Below are 20,279 nucleotides of genomic sequence, written 5' to 3'. Positions count from 1 at the left end.
GAAGGAAAGAATTACGAGAATGGTTCCAAAACTGAGAGGTTACAGAAGTGTTACACGGATAGATTAGTGAAGCTAGGACTGCTCTCCTTCGAGAAAAGAATTAGAATAGAGAAAAGAGATTTGATAGACGTAGTCAAAAGTAACAGGGTTCTGGATAAAATAGATAGGGAGAAACAGTTCCCATTGAATCCTGTCATTGTGGATAGATGTCAAACAACATTCGGCATTTCTTCACAGGGACAAATTCAATGAAAGTCAAAAAAAAAAGATGTGAACATGGATTATTGTCAAGCAGCTAGTTCCAATGGGGCACTAACTTGGACCTGCAAACAGTTTCCTGCTCAGGGAAATAGGTAAACAGAAAGAATATACAGTAGTACAAATTTTTAAAAACAATTAAACTGATCTTTTGATCAAAAAAACCTAACCTCTGTTTCTTGCAATTATAATGTCACCTTAAATCGTGCCTCACCAGTACATGTTGTGCAAGACCAATATCTATGATTTTAATACTGGCTTCTAAAAGGAACTTGGGATATTGGATCCAATTTACCCAACTGTGGAATTAATATAGATCTGTTGCTTAATCTAATGATGTATCATGGATTACCATTAGACAAGATTTAATGCAGGGTTTTTTAATTGATCCTGCCTGCTTCATCATTTCTCTTCTGGAGTGTAGAAGAATGTCTTAAATGCAGTGACTGAAGTGGTTGGAAGCGAATAAGCAAAGAAATTAAAATATAACTTGAAATAATTAATAGGAAATATAATTTTCCTACCTGGGCACCGTTTCTCCTTGCATGTCCTGACCTCTTCACCTGATCCTTCACATGGATAACCTTTGACACTTGTCCCTTTGCACATTCGGAGACGTCGTTGCCAGCCACTGTCACATGTCTTGGAACACAAACTCCAGTGATTCCATGGACCCCATTTGCCTTCAGCTGGAAAATGTTGAAATATTAATACATTTGAGGGATTTGCCAGTATTTGCGGCAGCAGTCTACCAAATACCTGAAGCAAACAACTTGACATTTTATTTACAAGTACTGTAATTCATTCATCATCTAATTCAGATAACTGTACTTCCCACAAAATCTCAACAGGGAAAAAAAAGAGTCCCGTTAAGGGCATGTTTAGAGCTATTTAACCATTTTGTTACCTCGACAAGGAACCTCGACAAGGACCGCCCCACCAAAGTTGCACTTGCCTAATTTCCTCCACTGACAAGCTCAACTCATCAGTGCAGGAAGACGACTGACGGATCGGGGCGCCATTTTAAACTACTGCCCCAATCTTTCAACCCTCCTCAGCCACCCCACCATGGCCCCCGGACCAGCCCACTGCACTCAACTTACCTCCTAGGGGGTCCTCGGGGCCCCCTCGCCCCACCTCTTAAGGGCAAGGCATCCCGGTCCCGAGATCCCTGGCACGGACAACCTGTCATCTGGGCACTACCAGCCTGGCACCCTGACAGTGCCTTTGCCTATCTGGCAGTGCCACCTCAGCACTGCCAGGGTGCCAGTGCCAAGGTGCCAGACTGGCAATTCGAAGGTGCCCTGGTGTCAGTGGGAGTGACAGGATACTACTTGCCTAGAGCCGGAGCACCCAGCGGTCCATGAGACCCCCCCAAGGTGCTATTACGCCTGGCCCACGTTTGAGGAAACCAGTGCTAAACGGTGCCCTGGTCATTTAAATATGAAAATCTGGATCGCGCCCAACGAGGGCGAAAACCAGGTTAATAATAATAAACTTTATTGTCACAAGTAGGCTTACATGAACACTACAATGAAGTCACTGTGAAAACCCCTAGTCGCCACTTCATGCGCGATCTCGTTAAATCTCGCTGTGTGTTTCAAGCATCGCGAATCTTGCGAGATTCAACGGCTTCGTCGCGTCACCAAGTCGGGCGCGATGAGGCCATTAAATCACATTAAATCCATGCTTTTGACCTAGAAAGGCAACTCACACTGAGATGAATGATAAGATCTGCTTTCGATGAGGTGTGTAACATCATGAATACTGCATTGTATCCATGTTATAAGAATGCCCAAAAGCATGATTATGTAATCGAACATGTGCTCTGGCCAGCAGGTGTATGCCTATCTTTACAAGTTCCGCTGAATGTACAACATATTTTACCGACAAAATGGGAGTAAAGAGAAAATATTAATGTAATAAATGGCAGTAGAGACAGTGATGAACAAAATAAGCTTGCTCCAAATGAGTTACCTGCTAGATTAGAAGGATGACCTGCAAGAGTAGAAACATAATGTGGACATTGATTGGTCACACAAAACAAATGTCATGCCAATGAAAATCACAAATTCATATTTGCTCCAAAACAAACAAGCAAACCAGTTTTCAAGGCAGATGACATACAGAATCGATACCACAAGCACAAGAAAAGACCAGGTCAGACAACGAACACTGCAACAGTATTACGACAAGCAGCGCCATGCTCCTATTAAGTCTGATGAGAGTGTGCTGTTTAGACGCAATCGGCGAGACTTGCTAAAGGTTCAACCTCCTAAACCTGACTTTCCAACGTTGCATCTACATGATTCACTCACTCGACAACATTTTAAACCATCCGTCAGTGAACAGAAAGACATTGAAACTTCAGTGACTCCATGTTCACTTAGGAGATCAACTAGAAGAAGACGCAAACCCAATTGTTTGAACTTGTGACCGTTGGACTGATTATCTCATTGATTTTATGTCATGCATTTGCAAACTGTATCAATTATGTTTGTTCCATTTTCTTTACAACATAGAGAAAATATGTAACACAAAAAAAAAAGTGGATGCAATGATCTCTGTATATGCATGTGCATAAGGGGTTAATGTGTAATCAGTAGAATCAGATGATCACTAGAGGGCAGTACCAACTGGGGTATAAAAGGCAAGCTCATTCTGCTCCTCTCGCTCTTTTGGGTGTACTGTGATGAGAGCAGGAGTATAGATTAGCTCAGAGTGTTAGTGTAGTTAAACATAGTTACTGTATTTAGATCTTGTTAACCTTATTGCAAGTATTAATATTAAAGTAAAGAACTCTCAAAATTATTGTTTTAGTTACTCAATAAACCTTTTGTTACTACTAGACGACTTCGAGTCTTTTTCATTAAGATTCAGGAAACCTCATCAACAACAGTATTGAGTAACATATATTACATATACCATAACATACTGCCAGAAGTGTAATAAAACAGAGGCCACAAGTGTGGGTCAAAGCATGGGGGGTGGGGAAGAAGCCTGAAAGACGTCCCAGGTCTCTTCGATGCCTGGGGAACTGGTGAAGCGAATTATAGCGTGCATCTAGCTGTTACAAACAAATCAGGGTAATTCAGACTGTGCAAAATTCCCCTGAGTTTGAGGAAACCCTAGATACTGAATATACATCCAGGTTAGGTGGACTGGCCGTGATAAATGCCCTTAGTGTCCAATAAAGGTTGTAGGAGTTATTGGGTTATGGGGACAGGATGGAAGTGAGGGCTTAAGTGAGTCGGTGCAGACTCGATGGGCCAAATGGCCTCCTTCTGCACTGTACGTTCTATGTTCTATGTTCTATACCATTCATGGTCTGGATGAGCTGGACACGAGCGAGCAGGTTCACAACTTTGTTTTTGCTGCACTTCAAGTACAGCTTTAAACCTAAAAAGAATCTTATCAAGAGTGATTACAGGAGGTAAAAGAGAAAAGTTCCGAATCACCAGCTTGCATTCCTTTAAGACACGTGGCATCCCAGCTTCCAATTGTTTCACAGTAAATTGTGCAGCACTGCTGATTAGAGACATGGGCGAGATTCTCCGACCCCACCAGGTCGGACAATCGCCGGAGGCTGGCGTGAATCCCGCCCCCACCGATTGCCGAATTCTCCGGCACCGGAGATTCGGCGGGGGCGGGAGTCGCGCCGCGCCGGTTGGTGGGACCCCCCCCGCGATTCTCCGGCCCGGATGGGCCGAAGTCCCGCTGCTAGAATGCCTGTCCAACCAGCGTGGATTAAACCACCTACCTTACCGGCGGGACAAGGCGGCGTGGGCGGGCTGGAGGGTCCTGGGGGGGGGGGGGAGAGAGCGCGGGGCGATCTGGCCCCGGGGGGTGCCCCCAGTGGCCTGGCCCGCGATCGAGGCCCACCGATCCGCGGGCGGGCCTGTGCCGTGGGGGCACTGTTTTCCTTCCGCCTTCACCAAGGTCTCCACCATGGCGGAGGCGGACGAGACTCCCTCCACAGCGCATGCGCGGGGATGCCGTGAGCGGCCGCTAACGCTCCCGCGCATGCGCCGCCCGGCAATGTCATTTCCGCGCCAGCTGGCGGGGCACTTCCGCCAGCTGGCGGGGTGGAAGTCAGTCCGGTGCGGGCCGAGCCCCTTAAGGTTAGGGCTCGGCCCCCTAAGATGCTGAGGATTCCGCACCTTTGGGGCGGCGCGATGCCCGACTGATTTGCACCGTTTTTGGCGCCAGTCGGCGGACATCGCGCCAATACCGGAGAATTTCGCCCAAGAAGTCACAATTGAGCTCTCAAAGGTTTTGTTTTGGTTCTGGATTGTCGAGCAATGGTTGTCTGCTGTCAGGAGATTGTTGTTCTTACAATAAGTTTCTAAATGGGTGTGTACTTTTATGTTTGGTGCCAGTGGAATAAATGATCCCTGAACTGAATCTTTTGTGTTCAGTATCTTTTTTCTTGCGTTACACTAGATTCAGGAGGAACTAAAGAACCTAGAGAGAAATGATGTGCTTGTGAAAACTGTTCACAGTGATTGGCAACCCTAATCTTAGTGCCCAAGTCAGAAAAAACGTGACATTAAGTTGGAACGACAATTTCGCGATCAACCAAGCATGTGGATGATGAGCATTACCTACTGATTTCTCAAGTATTGTATGCAGATTTAGCAGGATCTAAGATATTCCACTGAGGACCCAGGTTCGATCCCAGCCCTAGATCACTGTCCCTGTGGAGTTTGCACATTCTCCTTTTGTCCGCGTGGGTTTCACCCCACAACCCAAAGATGTGCATGGTAGGTGGATTGGCCACTCTAAATTACCCCTTAATTGGAAAAAAATAATTGAGTACTCTGAACAAAAAAGGATCGAAGATATTCATAAAGTACAATTTCTCCCATGCGTATGCACAACTTAATGTCAATTGACAGAGTTAACAGTATCTCACCATAAACCCACACATGGGGCGTCATTCTCCGCCGGCGGGAGTCTCCGTTTTGCCGGTGCCCGGGGGTTTCCCGACGGCGTGGGGCTGCCCCACAATGGGAAACCCCATTGACCGGCCGGTGTTACGGAGACTCCCGCCGGCCGGTCGGGGCAGAAATGTGGCGGGGCGGGTAGGAGAATTTCGCCCATGGTGTTTACACAAACCCTCTGGTGTGAAGTTCTTCCAAGCTACAATAAATAAGATTTTGCAAGGAGTGCCGCCCTACTTAATCTTTAGGATGTGTTTTGATCACGATTGCAAGAGGAAGAGAACTTTCAGTTGTTGGATGAAGAGCTCAAAAGGCTCATTGTCACAATGTGAAATTGAGAAGGAGCACGTATGCTTTTGTACAATCCAAGGTACGAATGACAAAAAGGCTACAGCCAGAAAAAGAGAAGATAGCGGCTATAGTCAATGCTCCAAAACAACAAAATGTGTCTGAGCTTCGTTCTTTTCTAAGCATGGTTGGAAATTACTTGCATTGGTATTAGCTCCACTACATGAGTTGTTGAAGAAAGATCTGCAAAGGGAATGGTCTAAAGCCCAACAATACGCTGAAGATGCATCTAAGAGATGGGCAGCAAGGTAGCACAGCGGTTAGCACTGTTGCTTCACAGCGCCTGGGTCCCAGGTGTGATTCCTGGCTTGGGGCACTGTCTGTGCAGAGTTTGCACATTCTCCCCATGTCAGTGTGGATTTTCTCCAGGTGCTCTGGCTTCCTCCAACAAGTCCCGAAGACATGCTTGTTAGGTGAATTGGACATTCTGACTTCTCCCTCAATGTACCCAAACAGGCACCATAGTATGGCGACTCGTGGATTTTCACAGTAACTTTGTTCCAGTATTAATTTAAGCCTACTTGTGACACTAATAAAGATTATTATTATTAGGTGCTTGACCAGTGATGCACAACTCATTCATTATGACAGAAATCGGGACATGAATCTCGCGTTTGATGCTTCAAACTATGGAATTGAGGAAGGCATCAGTCATGTCAGGAATTATGGTCAGAGGACTCCCATAGCATTTGCATTGTACACTGAGTGAATGTAAAAGGCGCATATAGAAAATAATGCTTTTAATAAATTTTGGAATCAAAACGGACCACCTGCTTGTTGGACAAAAACTACCGACAGATAACCGCTAGGAGCTATTCTGAGTCCGAAGTCTGCAAAATCGGTGAACGCAAAATCAAGGATGCAGCTGCAGGCTGTAGTTCTCTCTCAGTGCAATTACAACAGTGATATCGTTGTTCAAAGAAGGATCCTGTAACTGATGTATTGTCGTGATTTCCACACAAGACTCAAAAGAAGGTAATCTTCACAACAGGAGTTGCACATGTAAACATTCCAATCACTGCAACTCAAAATCTATTTTTTTTAAACTCTATGAACAGACTTTGAACAGTTGGACAGAGTACTAAAATTCCAAAATCAATGAAATGAGCTGTCACGTGAAGTGCATTAAATGCAGTCAGAGAGTGATAGTACAAAATTATTTAAAAAACAAGAGCTGGATTCTCTATTTGGGAGGGCGGGACAGAATAGCGTGCGTTCTGCAATTCAAGACATACAAATCGGCCAGCACTCTGCCGACGTGTATTGGAAGCAATTCCTGGCACAGCAGGCAGTGTAACTGCTGGGACCGGACATAGCCCTAAAAAACCTGACAGCTGGAGTTGTTTTTAAATGTTCCACTCACCACATACTCACTGGAGCCACAAAGATGGCTCAGAGAAGACCTAGCCCCCAATTTTGTGAGTCCAAGGTGAATCCACTGCTCGGTGCCAATGAGGCATGTTCTGGAATCCTTTTGAACAGGAACATTCGCAGCCATGATGTCAACAGTCAAGCTTTCTCTCCAGCACTCAAAACTTTGATGAAGGCTCCTTGTGCTCCAATGGAACCTGTGACATGAGTTGAAGTTGCTCCATTATGGTGGGGGGTGCCAATCACCTGTTCCACGTTCATAAGGATGGGTTCAAATTTCTGCAGAAACCCCTGTGTCAAGGTAGCGCAGGACTCCTTCAAACTCCTCGACATTGAGCGTGGTTTTCTGTCAGGCATTTGAATGCACAAAGTTTACACTCCTGTGCACCCATCAACAGAACATAGGAATAGGAGTAACCCTCGAGTCTGTCCCTCCATTCAATGAGGTCATGGTTGATCAGTGGTCTAACTCCATGGCCGGGATTCTCCGACCCCCCCCGGCCGGGTCGGAGAATCCCCGGGGCGAGGCGCGAATCCCGCCCCGCCGCCGGCTGCCCTATTCTCCGGCACCGTTTTTCAGGCGGCGGCGGGATTCCCGCCACGCCGGTCGGCGACTGTTGACAGCAGCCCCCCGGCGATTCTCCGGGCCCCGATGAGCCAAGCGACCGTCCAGTTTTGGACAGTCCCGCCGGCGTGAATTACTCACCTCACGCACGGCGGGACCTCGCAGATAAGTGTGCGGGGGCGGTCCTCGGAGGTGAGTGGGGGGATCCGACCCCGGGGGGGGGGGCCCCCACGGTGGCCTGGCCCGCAATCGGGGCCTACCGATCTGTGGGCGGGATTGTTCCCTGGGGGGCCTTCTTTCCTCCGCGCTGGGCCCCTGAGACCTTCGCCATATTGCCCGGGGGTCAGTGCGGAGAAGAGAACCCTCGCACATGCACGGAAATACGCCGGCCGGTCTGCGCATGCGTGAGATCACACCAGCCGTTCAGCGCATGCGCAAACTCGCGCCGGCCCTTCGCCGCCGGCTGGAGCGGCGCCAACCCCTACGTTTCGGAGAATTCCTCACTTTCGGGGGCTGTTGACGCCGGAGGGGTTGGCACCGGTTTTCCCGCCGGCGTGGGACTTAGTCCCCAGAAGGGAGAATCCCGCCCCATATACCTGTTTAACAACCTCCTTACCTTGCAGGTCAGCTGGGAGTGGGAGAGAGAGAGCCGGGACATTGAAAACAGCGCGGGAGATTTAAAAAGCGCGGGAGCTGCGAGGCAGAGCGGACAGTTTAAAAGTTCGCGGCCTGGGTGAGGTAAGTACTGTTTAACAACCTCCTTACCTTGCAGGTCAGCTGGGAGCGGGAGAGAGAGAGAGCCGGGACATTGAAAACAGCGCGGGAGATTTAAAAAGCGCGGGAGCTGCGAGGCAGAGCGGACAGTTTAAAAGTTCGCGGCCTGGGTGAGGTAAGTACTGTTTAACAACCTCCTTACCTTGCAGGTCAGCTGTTAGTTTCGGGAGATCAGTTTCGGGAGCAGGCCTATTGGCTGACTGTAAATCAGGAAGGATACAAAAGGTGTGGCTGAAGTGCCTTTAGAAATGGAGTGCTGGAAGCAAACAGAGTGTATCTGAGTTTGGGTAAGGCTGAGTTCGGGTAAGAGGTGAGTGAGGGCTGTGTTTTTTTGGAGTTTGGTGTTTGGGGTTGAGTTTCCAAAAAAACAAACAATTAATTAAGTAAATTAATTAACTAGTTTAGGGAATTTGGTGCTCATCTTAAGGAGGTGCAGAGAAGCAGGCCTGTGAGGGAGTCTCGGGAGCAATTACATCACAGTCAGCAGGTAAGTAATTGGCTTGTGACTGGTAAGTGATTTTTCTCTCTTTGACTTTCTCTTAGCTGTGTAGTGTAGTTCAAATTTAACTTCAGGTTTAAGTCATGGCAGGAGAGCTCAGACCCGTGTCATGCTCCTCTTGTGAGATGTGGCAAGTCAGGGACCCTTCTGGTGTCCCTGACTCCTTCATCTGCAAGAAGTGTGTCCAACTGCAGCTCCTGTTAGACCGCTTGACGGCTCTGGAGCTGCGGATGGATTCACTTTGGAGCATCCGCGATGCTGAGGAAGTTGTGGATAGCACATTCAGTGAGTTGGTCACACCGCAGATTAAAATTACTGAGGCAGATAGGGAATGGGTGACCAACAGACAGAGGAAGAGTAGGAAGGCAGTGCAGGGATCCCCTGCGGTCATCTCCCTCCAAAACAGATTTACCGTTTTGGAAACTGTTGGGGGAGATGGCTCACCAGGGGAAGGTGGCAGCAGCCAGGTTCATGGCACCGTGGCTGGCTCTGCTGCACAGAAGGGCGGGAAAAAGAGTGGCAGAGCTATAGTGATAGGGGATTCAATTGTAAGGGGAATAGACAGGCGTTTCTGCGGACGCAAACGAGAATCCAGGTTGGTATGTTGCCTCCCTGGTGCAAGGGTCAAGGATGTCTCGGAGCGGCTGCAGGGCATTCTGGAGGGGGAGGGTGAACAGCCAGCTGTCGTGGTGCATATAGGCACCAACGATATAGGTAAAAAACGGGATGAGGTCCTACAAGCTGAATTTAGGGAGTTAGGAGTTAAACTAAAAAGTAGGACCTCAAAGGTAGTAATCTCAGGATTCCTACCAGTGCCACGTGATAGTCAGAGTAGGAATGACAGGATAGCTAGGATGAATACGTGGCTTGAGAGATGGTGCAAGAGGGAGGGTTTCAAATTCCTGGGACATTGGGACCGGTTCTGGGGGAGGTGGGACCTGTACAAATCGGACGGTCTGCATCTGGGTGTGACCGGAACAAATTTTCTCGGGGGTGTGTTTGCTAGTGCAGTTGGGGAGGGTTTAAACTCATGTGGCAGGGGGATGGGAATCGATGTAGGAAGTCAGTGGGGACGGAAACAAAAGGCAGGAAGGAAGAGTGTGTAAAGCATGACCAGAGAAAGCAGGGCAGAGAGCAAGGAAAGTCTACATTAAACTGCATTTATTTCAATGCAAGGGGCCTGACGGGCAAAGCGGATGGACTCAGGGCATGGATGGGCACATGGGACTGGGATATTATAGCTATGACTGAAACATGGCTAAGGGAGGGGCAGGACTGGCAGCTCAATGTTCCGGAGTACAGATGCTATAGAAAGATTAGAACAGGAGGTAAGAGAGGAGGGGGAGTGGCGTTTTTGATTAGGGAGAACATCACGGCAGTACTTAGAGGGGATATATCCGAGGGTTCGCCCACTGAGTCTATATGGGTGGAACTGAAAAATAAGAAGGGAGAGATCACCTTGATAGGACTGTACTACAGGCCCCCAAATAGTCAGCGGGAAATTGAGGAGCAAATATGTAAGATTACAGATAGCTGCAAGAAAAATAGGGTGGTAATAGTAGGGGACTTTAACTTTCCCAACATTGACTGGGACAGCCATAGCATTAGGGGCTTGGATGGAGGGAAATTTGTTGAGTGTATTCAGGAGGAATTTCTCATTCAGTATGTGGATGGACCGACTAGAGAGGGGGCAAAACTTGACCTCGTCTTGGGAAATAAGGAAGGGCAAGTGACAGAAGTGTTAGTGAGGGATCACTTTGGGACAAGTGACCATAACTCCATTAGTTTTAAGATAGCTATGGAGAATGATAGGTCTGGCCCAAGAGTTAAAATTCTTAATTGGGGCAAGGCCAATTTTGATGGTATCAGACAGGAACTTTCAGAAGTAGATAGGGGGAGACTGTTGGCAGGCAAAGGGACGGCTGGTAAATGGGAGGCTTTTAAAAATGTGTTAACCAGGGTTCAGGGTAAGCACATTCCCTTTGGAGTGAAGGGCAAGGCTGGTAGAAGTAGGGAACCCTGGATGACTCGAGATATTGAGACTCTGGTCAAAAAGAAGAAGGAGGCATATGACGTACATAAACAACTGGGATCAAGTGGATCCCTTGAAGAGTATAGAGATTGTCGAAATAGAGTTAAGAGGGAAATCAGGAGGGCAAAAAGGGGACATGAAATTGCTTTGGCAAATAATGCAAAGGAGAATCCAAAGAGCTTCTACAGATACATAAAGGGAAAAAGAGTAACTAGGGACAGAGTAGGGCCTCTTAAGGATCAACAAGGACATCTATGTGCAGAGCCACAAGAGTTGGGTGAGATCCTGAATGAATATTTCTCATTGGTATTCACGGTGGAGAAAGGCATGGATGTTAGGAAGCTAAGGGAAATAAATAGTGATGTCTTGAGAAGTGTGCATATTACAGAAGAGGAGGTGCTGGAAGTCTTAAAGCGCATCAAGGTAGATAAATCCCCGGGACCTGATGAAATGTATCCCAGGATGTTGTGGGAGGCTAGGGAGGAAATTGCGGGTCCCCTAACAGAGATATTTGAATCATCGGCAGCCACAGGTGAGGTGCCTGAAGATTGGAGAGTGGCGAATGTTGTGCCCTTGTTTAAGAAGGGCAGCAGGGAAAATCCTGGGAACTACAGACCAGTGAGCCTAACGTCTGTAGTAGGTAAGTTGCTAGAAGGTATTCTGAGAGACAGGATCTACAAGCATTTAGAGAGGCAAGGACTGATTCGGGGCAGTCAGCATGGCTTTGTGCGTGGAAAATCATGTCTCACAAATTTGATTGAGTTTTTTGAGGGGGTGACCAAGAAGGTAGATGAGGGCAGTGCAGTAGACGTTGTCTACATGGACTTTAGCAAAGCCTTTGACAAGGTACCGCATGGTAGGTTGTTGCAGAAGGTTAAAGCTCACGGGATCCAGGGTGAGGTTGCCAATTGGATTCAAAATTGGCTGGACGACAGAAGACAGAAGTGGTTGTAGAGGGTTGTTTTTCAAACTGGAGGCCTGTGACCAGTGGTGTGCCTCAGGGATCGGTGCTGGGTCCACTGTTATTTGTGATTTATATTAATGATTTGGATGAGAATTTAGGAGGCATGGTTAGTAAGTTTGCAGATGACACCAAGATTGGTGGCACAGTGGATAGTGAAGAAGGTTATCTAGGATTGCAACGGGATCTTGATCAATTAGGCCAGTGGGCCGACGAATGGCAGATGGAGTTTAATTTAGATAAATGTGAGGTGATGCATTTTGGCAGATCGAATCAGGCCAGGACCTACTCAGTTAATGGTATGGCGTTGGGGAGAGTTATAGAACAAAGAGATCTAGGAGTACAGGTTCATAGCTCCTTGAAGGTGGAGTCGCAGGTGGACAGGGTGGTGAAGAAGTCATTCGGCATGCTTGGTTTCATTGGTCAGAACATTGAATACATGAGTTGGGACGTCTTGTTGAAGTTGTACAAGACATTGGTACGGCCACACTTGGAATACTGTGTGCAGTTCTGGTCACCCTATTATAGAAAGGATATTATTAAACTAGAAAGAGTGCAGAAAAGATTTACTAGGATGTTACCAGGACTTGATGGTTCGAGTTATAAGGAGAGGCTGGATAGACTGGGACTTTTTTCCCTGGAGCATAGGAGGCTTAGGGGTGATCTTATAGAGGTCTATAAAATAATGAGGGGCATAGATAAGGTAGATAGTCAACATCTTTTCCCAAAGGTAGGGGAGCCTAAAACTAGAGGGCATAGGTTTAAGGTGAGAGGGGAGAGATTCAGAAGGGCCCAGAGGGGCAATTTCTTCACTCAGAGGGTAGTGAGTGTCTGGAATGTGCTGCCAGAGGTATCAGTAGAGGCGGGTACAATTGTGTCTTTTAAAAAGCATTTAGATAGTTACATGGGTAAGATGGGTATAGAGGGTTATGGGCCAAGTGCGGGCAACTGGGACTAGCTTAATGGTAAAAACTGGGCGGCATGGACTGGTTGGGCCGAAGGGCCTGTTTCCATGCTGTACACTTCTATGATTCTATGATTCTACCTGCCTTTGGTGTATATTCCATAATATCCTTGCTCAACAAAAATCTATCTATCTCAGATTTAAAATTAACAACTGTTCGAACTTCAACTGATGTTTGTGGGAGTACCAAACCTCTACAACACTTTCAGTGAAGAAGTTCTTCCTAACATCTCTCCTGAATGGTTGAGACCTACTGTTTAGACTATGCCCCCAGCGGGTCGGAGAATGGCCGTTGGCCGCCGTGAATCCCGCCCCCGCCGGTTGCCGAAGTCTCCGGTACCGGAGATTGGGCGGGAGCGGGAATCGGGCCGCGCCGGTTGGCGGGCCCCCACGCTCAATTCTCCGGCCCGGATGGGCCGAAGTCCCACCGAGAAATTGCCTGTCCCGCCGGCGTAAATTAAAGTAGGTATTTAATCGACCCTAGAGCCCGCCCACGCCGCCTTGTCCCGTCGGCAAATACCTACTTTAATTTACGCCGGCGGGACAAGGCGGCGTGGGCGGGCTCTAGGGTCCTGGGGGGGCGCGGGGTGATCTGACCCCGGGGGGTGCCCCTACGGTGGCCTGGCCCGCGATCGGGGCCCACCGATCCCGGGCGGGCCTGTGCCTTGGGGGCACTCTTTCCCTTCCGCCTCCGCAACGGCCTCCACCATGGCGGAGGCGGAAGAGACTCTCCCCACTGCACATGAAACTGTCAGCGGCCGCTGACACTCCCGCGCATGCGCCGCCCGGGGATGTCATTTCCGCGCCAGCTGGCGGGGCAACAAACGCCGTTTCCGCCAGCTGGCGGGGCGGAAATCCCTCCGGCGCCGGCCTAGCCCCTCAATGTTGGGGCTCGGCCCCCAAAGATGCGGAACATTCCGCACCTTTGGGGCGGCACGATGCCTGTCTGATTGGCGCCGTTTTGGGCGCCAGTCGGCGGACATCGCGCTGTTTGGGGAGAATTTCGCCCAGAATCTCCAACCAGTGGAAAGAGTTTGGGGGCGATTCTCCCAAATGGAGCCCAAGTGTGTGCACCGTCGTGAACGCCGTCGTGTTTCACGACAGCGTGAAATGGGCACAGGGACGACCAATTCTGGCCCACACAGGTACCCAGCACGGCGCTGGAACGGTTCGCGCCGCTCCAGCCTCCCTTCCCGGCGCCAAGTGGGCACTGCGCCAACCCGCGCATGTACAGTTGGGCCGTGCCAACCTGCGCATGCACGGGGGACTTCTCCCGCACGCCGGCCCCGACTCAACATGGCGTCGGTGTTCAGGGGCCGGCCGCGCAGGAAAGTAGGCCCGGGGGGAGAGAGGCCGGCCCGCCGATCGGTGGGCCCCGATCGCGGGCCAGACCCCATCGGAGCCCCCCCCCCCCCCTCACAGGCCGCCCCACGACCGTTCGCGCAGAGTTCCCGCCGGCAGCGGCCAGGGGTGAACGGCGCCGGCAGGACTCTGACATATTAAGGGCACTAAGGGCAGCACGGTAGCATTGTGGATAGCACAATTGCTTCACAGCAGGTCCCAGGTTCGAGTCCGGCTTGGGTCACTGTCTGTGCGGAGTCTGCACATCCTCCCCGTGTGTGCGTGGGTTTCCTCCGGGTGCTCCGGTTTCCTCCCACAGTCCAAAGATGTGCGGGTTAGGTGGATTGGTCATGATAAATTGCCCTTAGTGTCCAAAATTGCCCTTAGTGTTGGGTGGGGTTACTGGGTTATGGGGATAGGGTGGAGGTGCTGAATTTGGGTAGGGTGCTCTTTGCAAGAACCGGTGCAGACTCGATGGGCCGAATGGCCTCCTTCGGCACTGTAAATTCTATGATATCCGCACGGCCACTCGGCCCATCCGGGCCGGAGAATCGGCGGCCCCGGTGCCGCGCCAAACACGCCGGCGCAAATGGCGCCGATTCTCCGCAGCTCGGAGAATCGCTCGACGGCGTCAGGGCGTCGTGGCGCGGTTGCGGCGATTCTCCGGCCCGGCGCGTGGCTCGGAGAATCGCCCCCTTTATCTTTATCTATCCTGTCTTTTCCTGTTAATAACTTGAAGATTTCAATCAGGTAACCTTCTAAATTCGAGAGAAAACAGGCTTAGTTTATGTAATCTCTCCTCATTACATAGCCTTTGTATCCCATGTATCGTTATCTCCTTCCTCTAGTGTGATGCCCAGAACTGCTCACAGTACTCCAAGTCGGGTCTAACCAGGGTTTTGTATAGCTGCAGCATAATTTCTGTGACTTTATACTCCAATCCTCTAGATATAAAGGCTAGTATTCTATTAGCGTTTTTGATTATTTTCCACACTTGTTTGTGACATTTTAAAGATCTATGCACCTGAACCCCCAAATCTCTTTGGATATACATTTACTTTTTTAAAATAAATTTAGAGCACCCAATTATTTTTTTCCAATTAAGGGTCAATTTAGTGTGGTCAACCCACCTAACCTGCACATCTTTATGTGCAAATTCCACACTGACAGTGTCCCAGGGCCGGGATTCGAACCCAGGTCCTCAGCGCCGGAGTCCCAGTGCTAACCACTGCGCCACGTGTCACCCTCAGACATTCACTTCCCATTTAGAAAGTAACCTGTTCTATCCTTTTTTGATGCAGAATGGTACCTCACACTTGCTGATATTGAATTCCACAATGTTGCCCAGTCACCTAGCCTGTCAATGTCTCCTTAGAATTTTATGGGATCATGTAGACTGTCTACAATTCTACATAGCTTTGTATCATCAGCAAATTTGAATACATGACTTTCTATGCCATCATCAAAGTCGTTAGAAAATGTGACAAATTGAGGCCCTAACACAGATTCCTGTGGTACACCACTCATCACATTCTGCCAAGTAGAGTAATTACCCATTATCCTCACACTCTGTTGCCTGCCACTCAACCAATTTCCAAACCATGTCAATAACTTGCCCTCAACTCTGTGGGCTTCTACCATAGTTAACATAGGGGCTGTTTAGCACAGGGCTAAATCGCTGGCTTTGAAAGCAGACCAAGGCAGGCCAGCAGCACAATTCAATTCCCATAACAGCCTCCCAGAACAGACGCCGGAATGTGGCGACTAGGGGCTTTTCACGGTAACTTCATTTGAAGCCTACTTGTGACAATAAGGGATTTTCATTTACTCTTATGTGGGACGTTATCAAATGCCTTCTAGAAGTCCATATAAATAACATCCACAGACATTTCCCTGTCCACTACCTTAGCCACCTCTTCAAAAGATTCAAAGAGATTTGTCAGGCATCACCTTCCCTTCACAAATCCATGCTGGCTCTCCCTGATCGACCCTCATTTTTCAAAGTGTTCGGTTAGCCTATCCCTGATTTTGGACTCCAGAAATTTCCCCACCACAGATGTTAGGCTAACTGGTCTATAATTCCCTGGTTTCTTCTGCAGTCTTCTTCAGTAGCCTGACCCATTGAGGTTTTCATATGAATCCTCTGCAGCAGCACCCGTGCTGACCCTCTGGTGAGCAGGCAACTTAATTATATTTGCCAACCCCCCAGCCTGCAAGTCCTATAGACTTGCAACCAATCTCTCACCACACGCAGATGCCTCCTCTAATCAAGCCTCTAATACAAGTGCAGTGTCAGTATCTGAGCTGGTGACTCAAGTGGAAGGTCAAGTGAGCGAAACATCAAGTGAAGGAGTGATTATCATAGATTATCATAGAATTTACCGTGCAGAAGGAGGCCATTCGGCCCATCGAGTCTGCACCGGCTCTTGGAAAGAGCACCCTACCCAAGGTCAACACCTCCACCCTATCCCCGTAACCCAGTAACCCCACCCGACACTAAGGGCAATTTTGGACACTAAGGGTAATTTATCATGGCCAATCCACCTAACCTGCATATCTTTGGACTGTGGGAGGAAACCGGAGCACCCGGAGGAAACCCACGCACACACGGGGAGGATGTGCAGACTCCGCACAGACAGTGGCCCAAGCTGGAATCGAACCTGGGACCCTGGAGCTGTGAAGCAATTGTGCTATCCACAATGCTACCATGCTGCCCACTATTCATCATCTTCTTCCTCTTCCTTCACTGACCAATAAGGATCCAGTTAAGAACATAAGAAATAGGAGTAGTTCTTGGGAACCTGGAAAGTATAAGTCCATAGATTGGGTTGCGGTAAGGGGAGTGGAGAAAGTAAAATATAAATGTTGACACCATCTAAAGTGTCAAAATCATGAGAAATTGAGGAATGAGGGAAAAATGGAACAAAAGAAGGTTTAGATAGTGTTGCGAGTATCTAGTTAATAATTTATATATTTTAGAATATAACGTTTAGGTTGGAGGTGAAAGTGTTAAATGTAAGATAAATGGAAAAGTCTAGTTAAGAAACGGATAAACATCCATGATAGAACCCATATCGCACTTGGGGAGAATGGGATCAAAGGCTATGGGGAGAAAGCAGGATTAGGCTACTGAGTTGGATGATCAGCCATGGTCATGATGAATGGCGGAGCAAGCTTGAAGGCCAAAAGGCCTCCTCCTGCTCCTCTCTGCTATGTATCTATGTAACCATAGAATTCCTACAGAAGGAGGCAATTTAGCCCATCGAGTCTGCATCGACTCTCTGAAAGAGAACCCCACCTCGGTCAACTTCTCCCCCTATCCCAGCAACTCCACCTAACCTGCACATCTTTGGGCACTGTGGGGCAATTTAGCTTGGCCAATCCACCTAGCCTGAACATCTTTGGACATTAAGGGCAATTTAGCTTGGCCAATCCACCTAACCTGTACACCGTTGGACTGTAGGAGGAATCCGGAGCAACCGGAGGAAACCCAAGCAGACACATGAAGAAAGTGTAAACTCCACGCAGTCAGCTAAAGCTGGAATTGAACCCGGGTCCCTGGTGCAGTAAGGCAGCAGTGCGAACCACTGTGCCACCCTGCCGCCCCACAATGTAAAGACAAATCAAATAATTTTACTCAGCCTGTGTTTAGCTTACAATGTCAGAGTGGATAGTGAAAAAACTGAAAATAATTGGTGACCTATTACTGGATCTCTTGGTAGATCCAGATGTCTATTGTTAACTCCATAAAATAGGCAGCAATTCTGGAAAAGAGTGTCATAAAACTCCAGTGGAGATAAAAGGTTATTTAAATGGATTGCAGAATCACAGAGTTGTTCAGAGGTGAAATAATTGGTTCACATTTCTGTTTAATTCCATCACAAAGCATGTGATGTCATCATGGAGGTGGGATGTGATGTAGAGGGTTTTTAAGTTATTTTTTCTGTTTGTGTTTGCTGAGATATGTAAGTTGTTCAGTTTGGGGAATGGGGAGAGGCAGTTGAATCCTTGATTTGTGCAAACCGCATCTAACTGGATTGAGAAAACCCACAGAAGATGATAGGCCAATATTTCAGGCAGAGAAAATACAAACTTCATCGTCCATTATCGTGAAATGCAGGTGGGACTACATATCAGTTTCAATTTGGTGAGGAAAAGGCAAGAGTGTCTCTGTCTTGCAGCAAGTGGAAGAAATCCACAGTGGCCCTCACAGAGTGTTGTAGTAAAAAGCAATCAGCAGGGTTGGCTTGAAAAGCTGTGCAAAGTCAGTTGTGCATCTGACAGCAACCCAAAGAAGGAACTTAGGCATCTAGATTTTGTCCCAAAGCTGAACAAGTTTGTGTGCAGCAGCAATTCACATTCCCCAAAAATGGGAGTGGCATCTTGAACAAAGAAAGCAACAGCAGAGCGCATGGTGACAATGGAGCGGCACAGTAGCACAGCAGTTAGCACTGCTGCCTCACAGCGCCAGGGACCCGGGTTCAATTCTGGCCTTGGGTGTCTGTGTGGAGTTTGCATTTTCTCCCTGTGTCTGCGTGGGTTTCCTCCAGGTGCTCCGATTTCCTCCGACAGCTCAAAGATGGTGGCACTTTAGGTGGATTGGCCAAGCTAAATTGCTCCTTAGTGTCCAACAAGATGTGCACGTTTGATGGGGGTATGGTCTAACGAGAAGAGGGTGGGGGAGTAAGCCTGGGTAGAGTGTGCTTTCAGAGGGTCGGTGCAGAATTGATGGGCCGAATGGCCTCCTTATACACTGCAGGAATTCTAATGAGAATATTGCAAATAAGATTCTTAAACCATCGTGAGGAAAGCAGACAGTCTCTTTAGAGTGCTCAGGCAGGGCCTCAAATAAACAAGGAGTGCAAGCAGAGCTGAATCACTTTGGTGAGCCTGGGAGGGAAGGGGGGAAAATGTGAAGTACTGTATATTGCATTCAAAGCACCTGCGAGTGGAACAAAAACAGTACAAAGAACAAGGAAAAGTACAGCACAGGACCAGGCCCTTCGGCCCTCCAAGCCTGCGCCGACTTCATACAAGTAAGAAGGAACAGAATCAATGACCAGGAACTGAGCCTATTAAAAGAATTCATGAAGGAAGAAATGAGAATTTCAAGTTCGTAAAAAACATACTGATGCATGCATTGTTCCAATTATTTTATTTGTCTGTGGTGTCATGTGGTTAGCGTCACTTAAGACTGTGATGAATTTAGGAATTTCAGACACATTGCATTATATGAATTTGGTGCAGTCAGGGTTAGAATCCTGGGTCAGTGAGTGTATGGCTGTTACAGTAATGTTTTTAAAAATCCTGATTTCTAAAACGTTTTGAAGCCAGAGGTGAAATTAAAGCATTGTAAAAGTTTGGGTGAATGAACATATATTTAGAGTAAGAGGTTTCCCTGTGTAGTAGTTAATTAGATATATTGGGCTGGATTTTCCGCCGGCTGGATTCTCCGTTTTGCCGGCGCCCGGGGGTTTCCCGACGGCGTGGGACTGCCCCACAATGGGAAACCACATTGACCTGCCGGCATAATGCAGAAATGTGGTGCGGCGGGGCGGAGAATCCAGCCATTGTGTTCAGGTTAGTAAGGTGATGTAGTTAACGGGAGGAGTCAAGGGCTGAAGCAGTCAGGTGTGTGAGTGGAAGACAAGCTGAGAATCATTTTCTGAAGAATACAACCAGAGATTTTGCATTATTCTGACAGGGTTCAGGTTTGCGTTTCAAAAGATTTCTCTGCACAGCAAGTAATCCTAAATGCTAACTGTATTTAAAAGTGGATTGTAACCAGGGATGGTTCTGTTGTTTGAGTGGAAATACATTTGGCAGTTAACTGTTATTGTGTCACTATATTGATTAGCATTGTTTAAGGGGTAATTATAAGCTATTTTCTTGTGTGATATTAACAATATTTTACACTGTTTCAGTAATAAAGTTTGTTTCAAAATATTTTAATTTACAGGGGGGGACAGTGGCATAGTGGTATTATCGCTGGATAGTAATCCAAAGACCATGAGTAATAATGCTCTTGGGACCAGTGTTTGAATCCTACCATGGTAGATAATAAAATCTGACTTCAATAAAAATCTAGAATTAAGAGTCCAATGATGACCATGAAACCATTGTCGATTATCGTTAAAAACCCATCTGGTTCACTAATGTCCTTCAGGGAAGGAAATCTGTTGTCCTTACCCCATCTGATCTACATGTGACTCCAGATCCACAG

General features: G+C 47.9%; 1 protein-coding gene across 8 annotated transcripts in view; it reads right to left on the bottom strand.

Annotated features, from left to right (window-relative positions):
- LOC140418616 (adhesion G protein-coupled receptor B2-like) overlaps window positions 1-20,279 on the bottom strand; it is a 1,340,408-nt gene that overhangs the window by 881,646 nt on the left and 438,483 nt on the right. For all 8 annotated transcript variants that reach the window (XM_072502156.1, XM_072502149.1, XM_072502159.1 and 5 more), the window contains one exon: window positions 783-947. In XM_072502156.1, the coding sequence (XP_072358257.1) occupies window positions 783-947 (165 nt within the window). The remainder of the gene's footprint in view (window positions 1-782; window positions 948-20,279) is intronic.

The sequence above is a fragment of the Scyliorhinus torazame genome, chromosome 1 (assembly GCF_047496885.1).
Source record: "Scyliorhinus torazame isolate Kashiwa2021f chromosome 1, sScyTor2.1, whole genome shotgun sequence".
NCBI lineage: Eukaryota > Metazoa > Chordata > Chondrichthyes > Carcharhiniformes > Scyliorhinidae > Scyliorhinus > Scyliorhinus torazame.
Note: the sequence above shows the minus strand (reverse complement) of the source record. Positions and strands in the feature narration are given on the sequence as shown.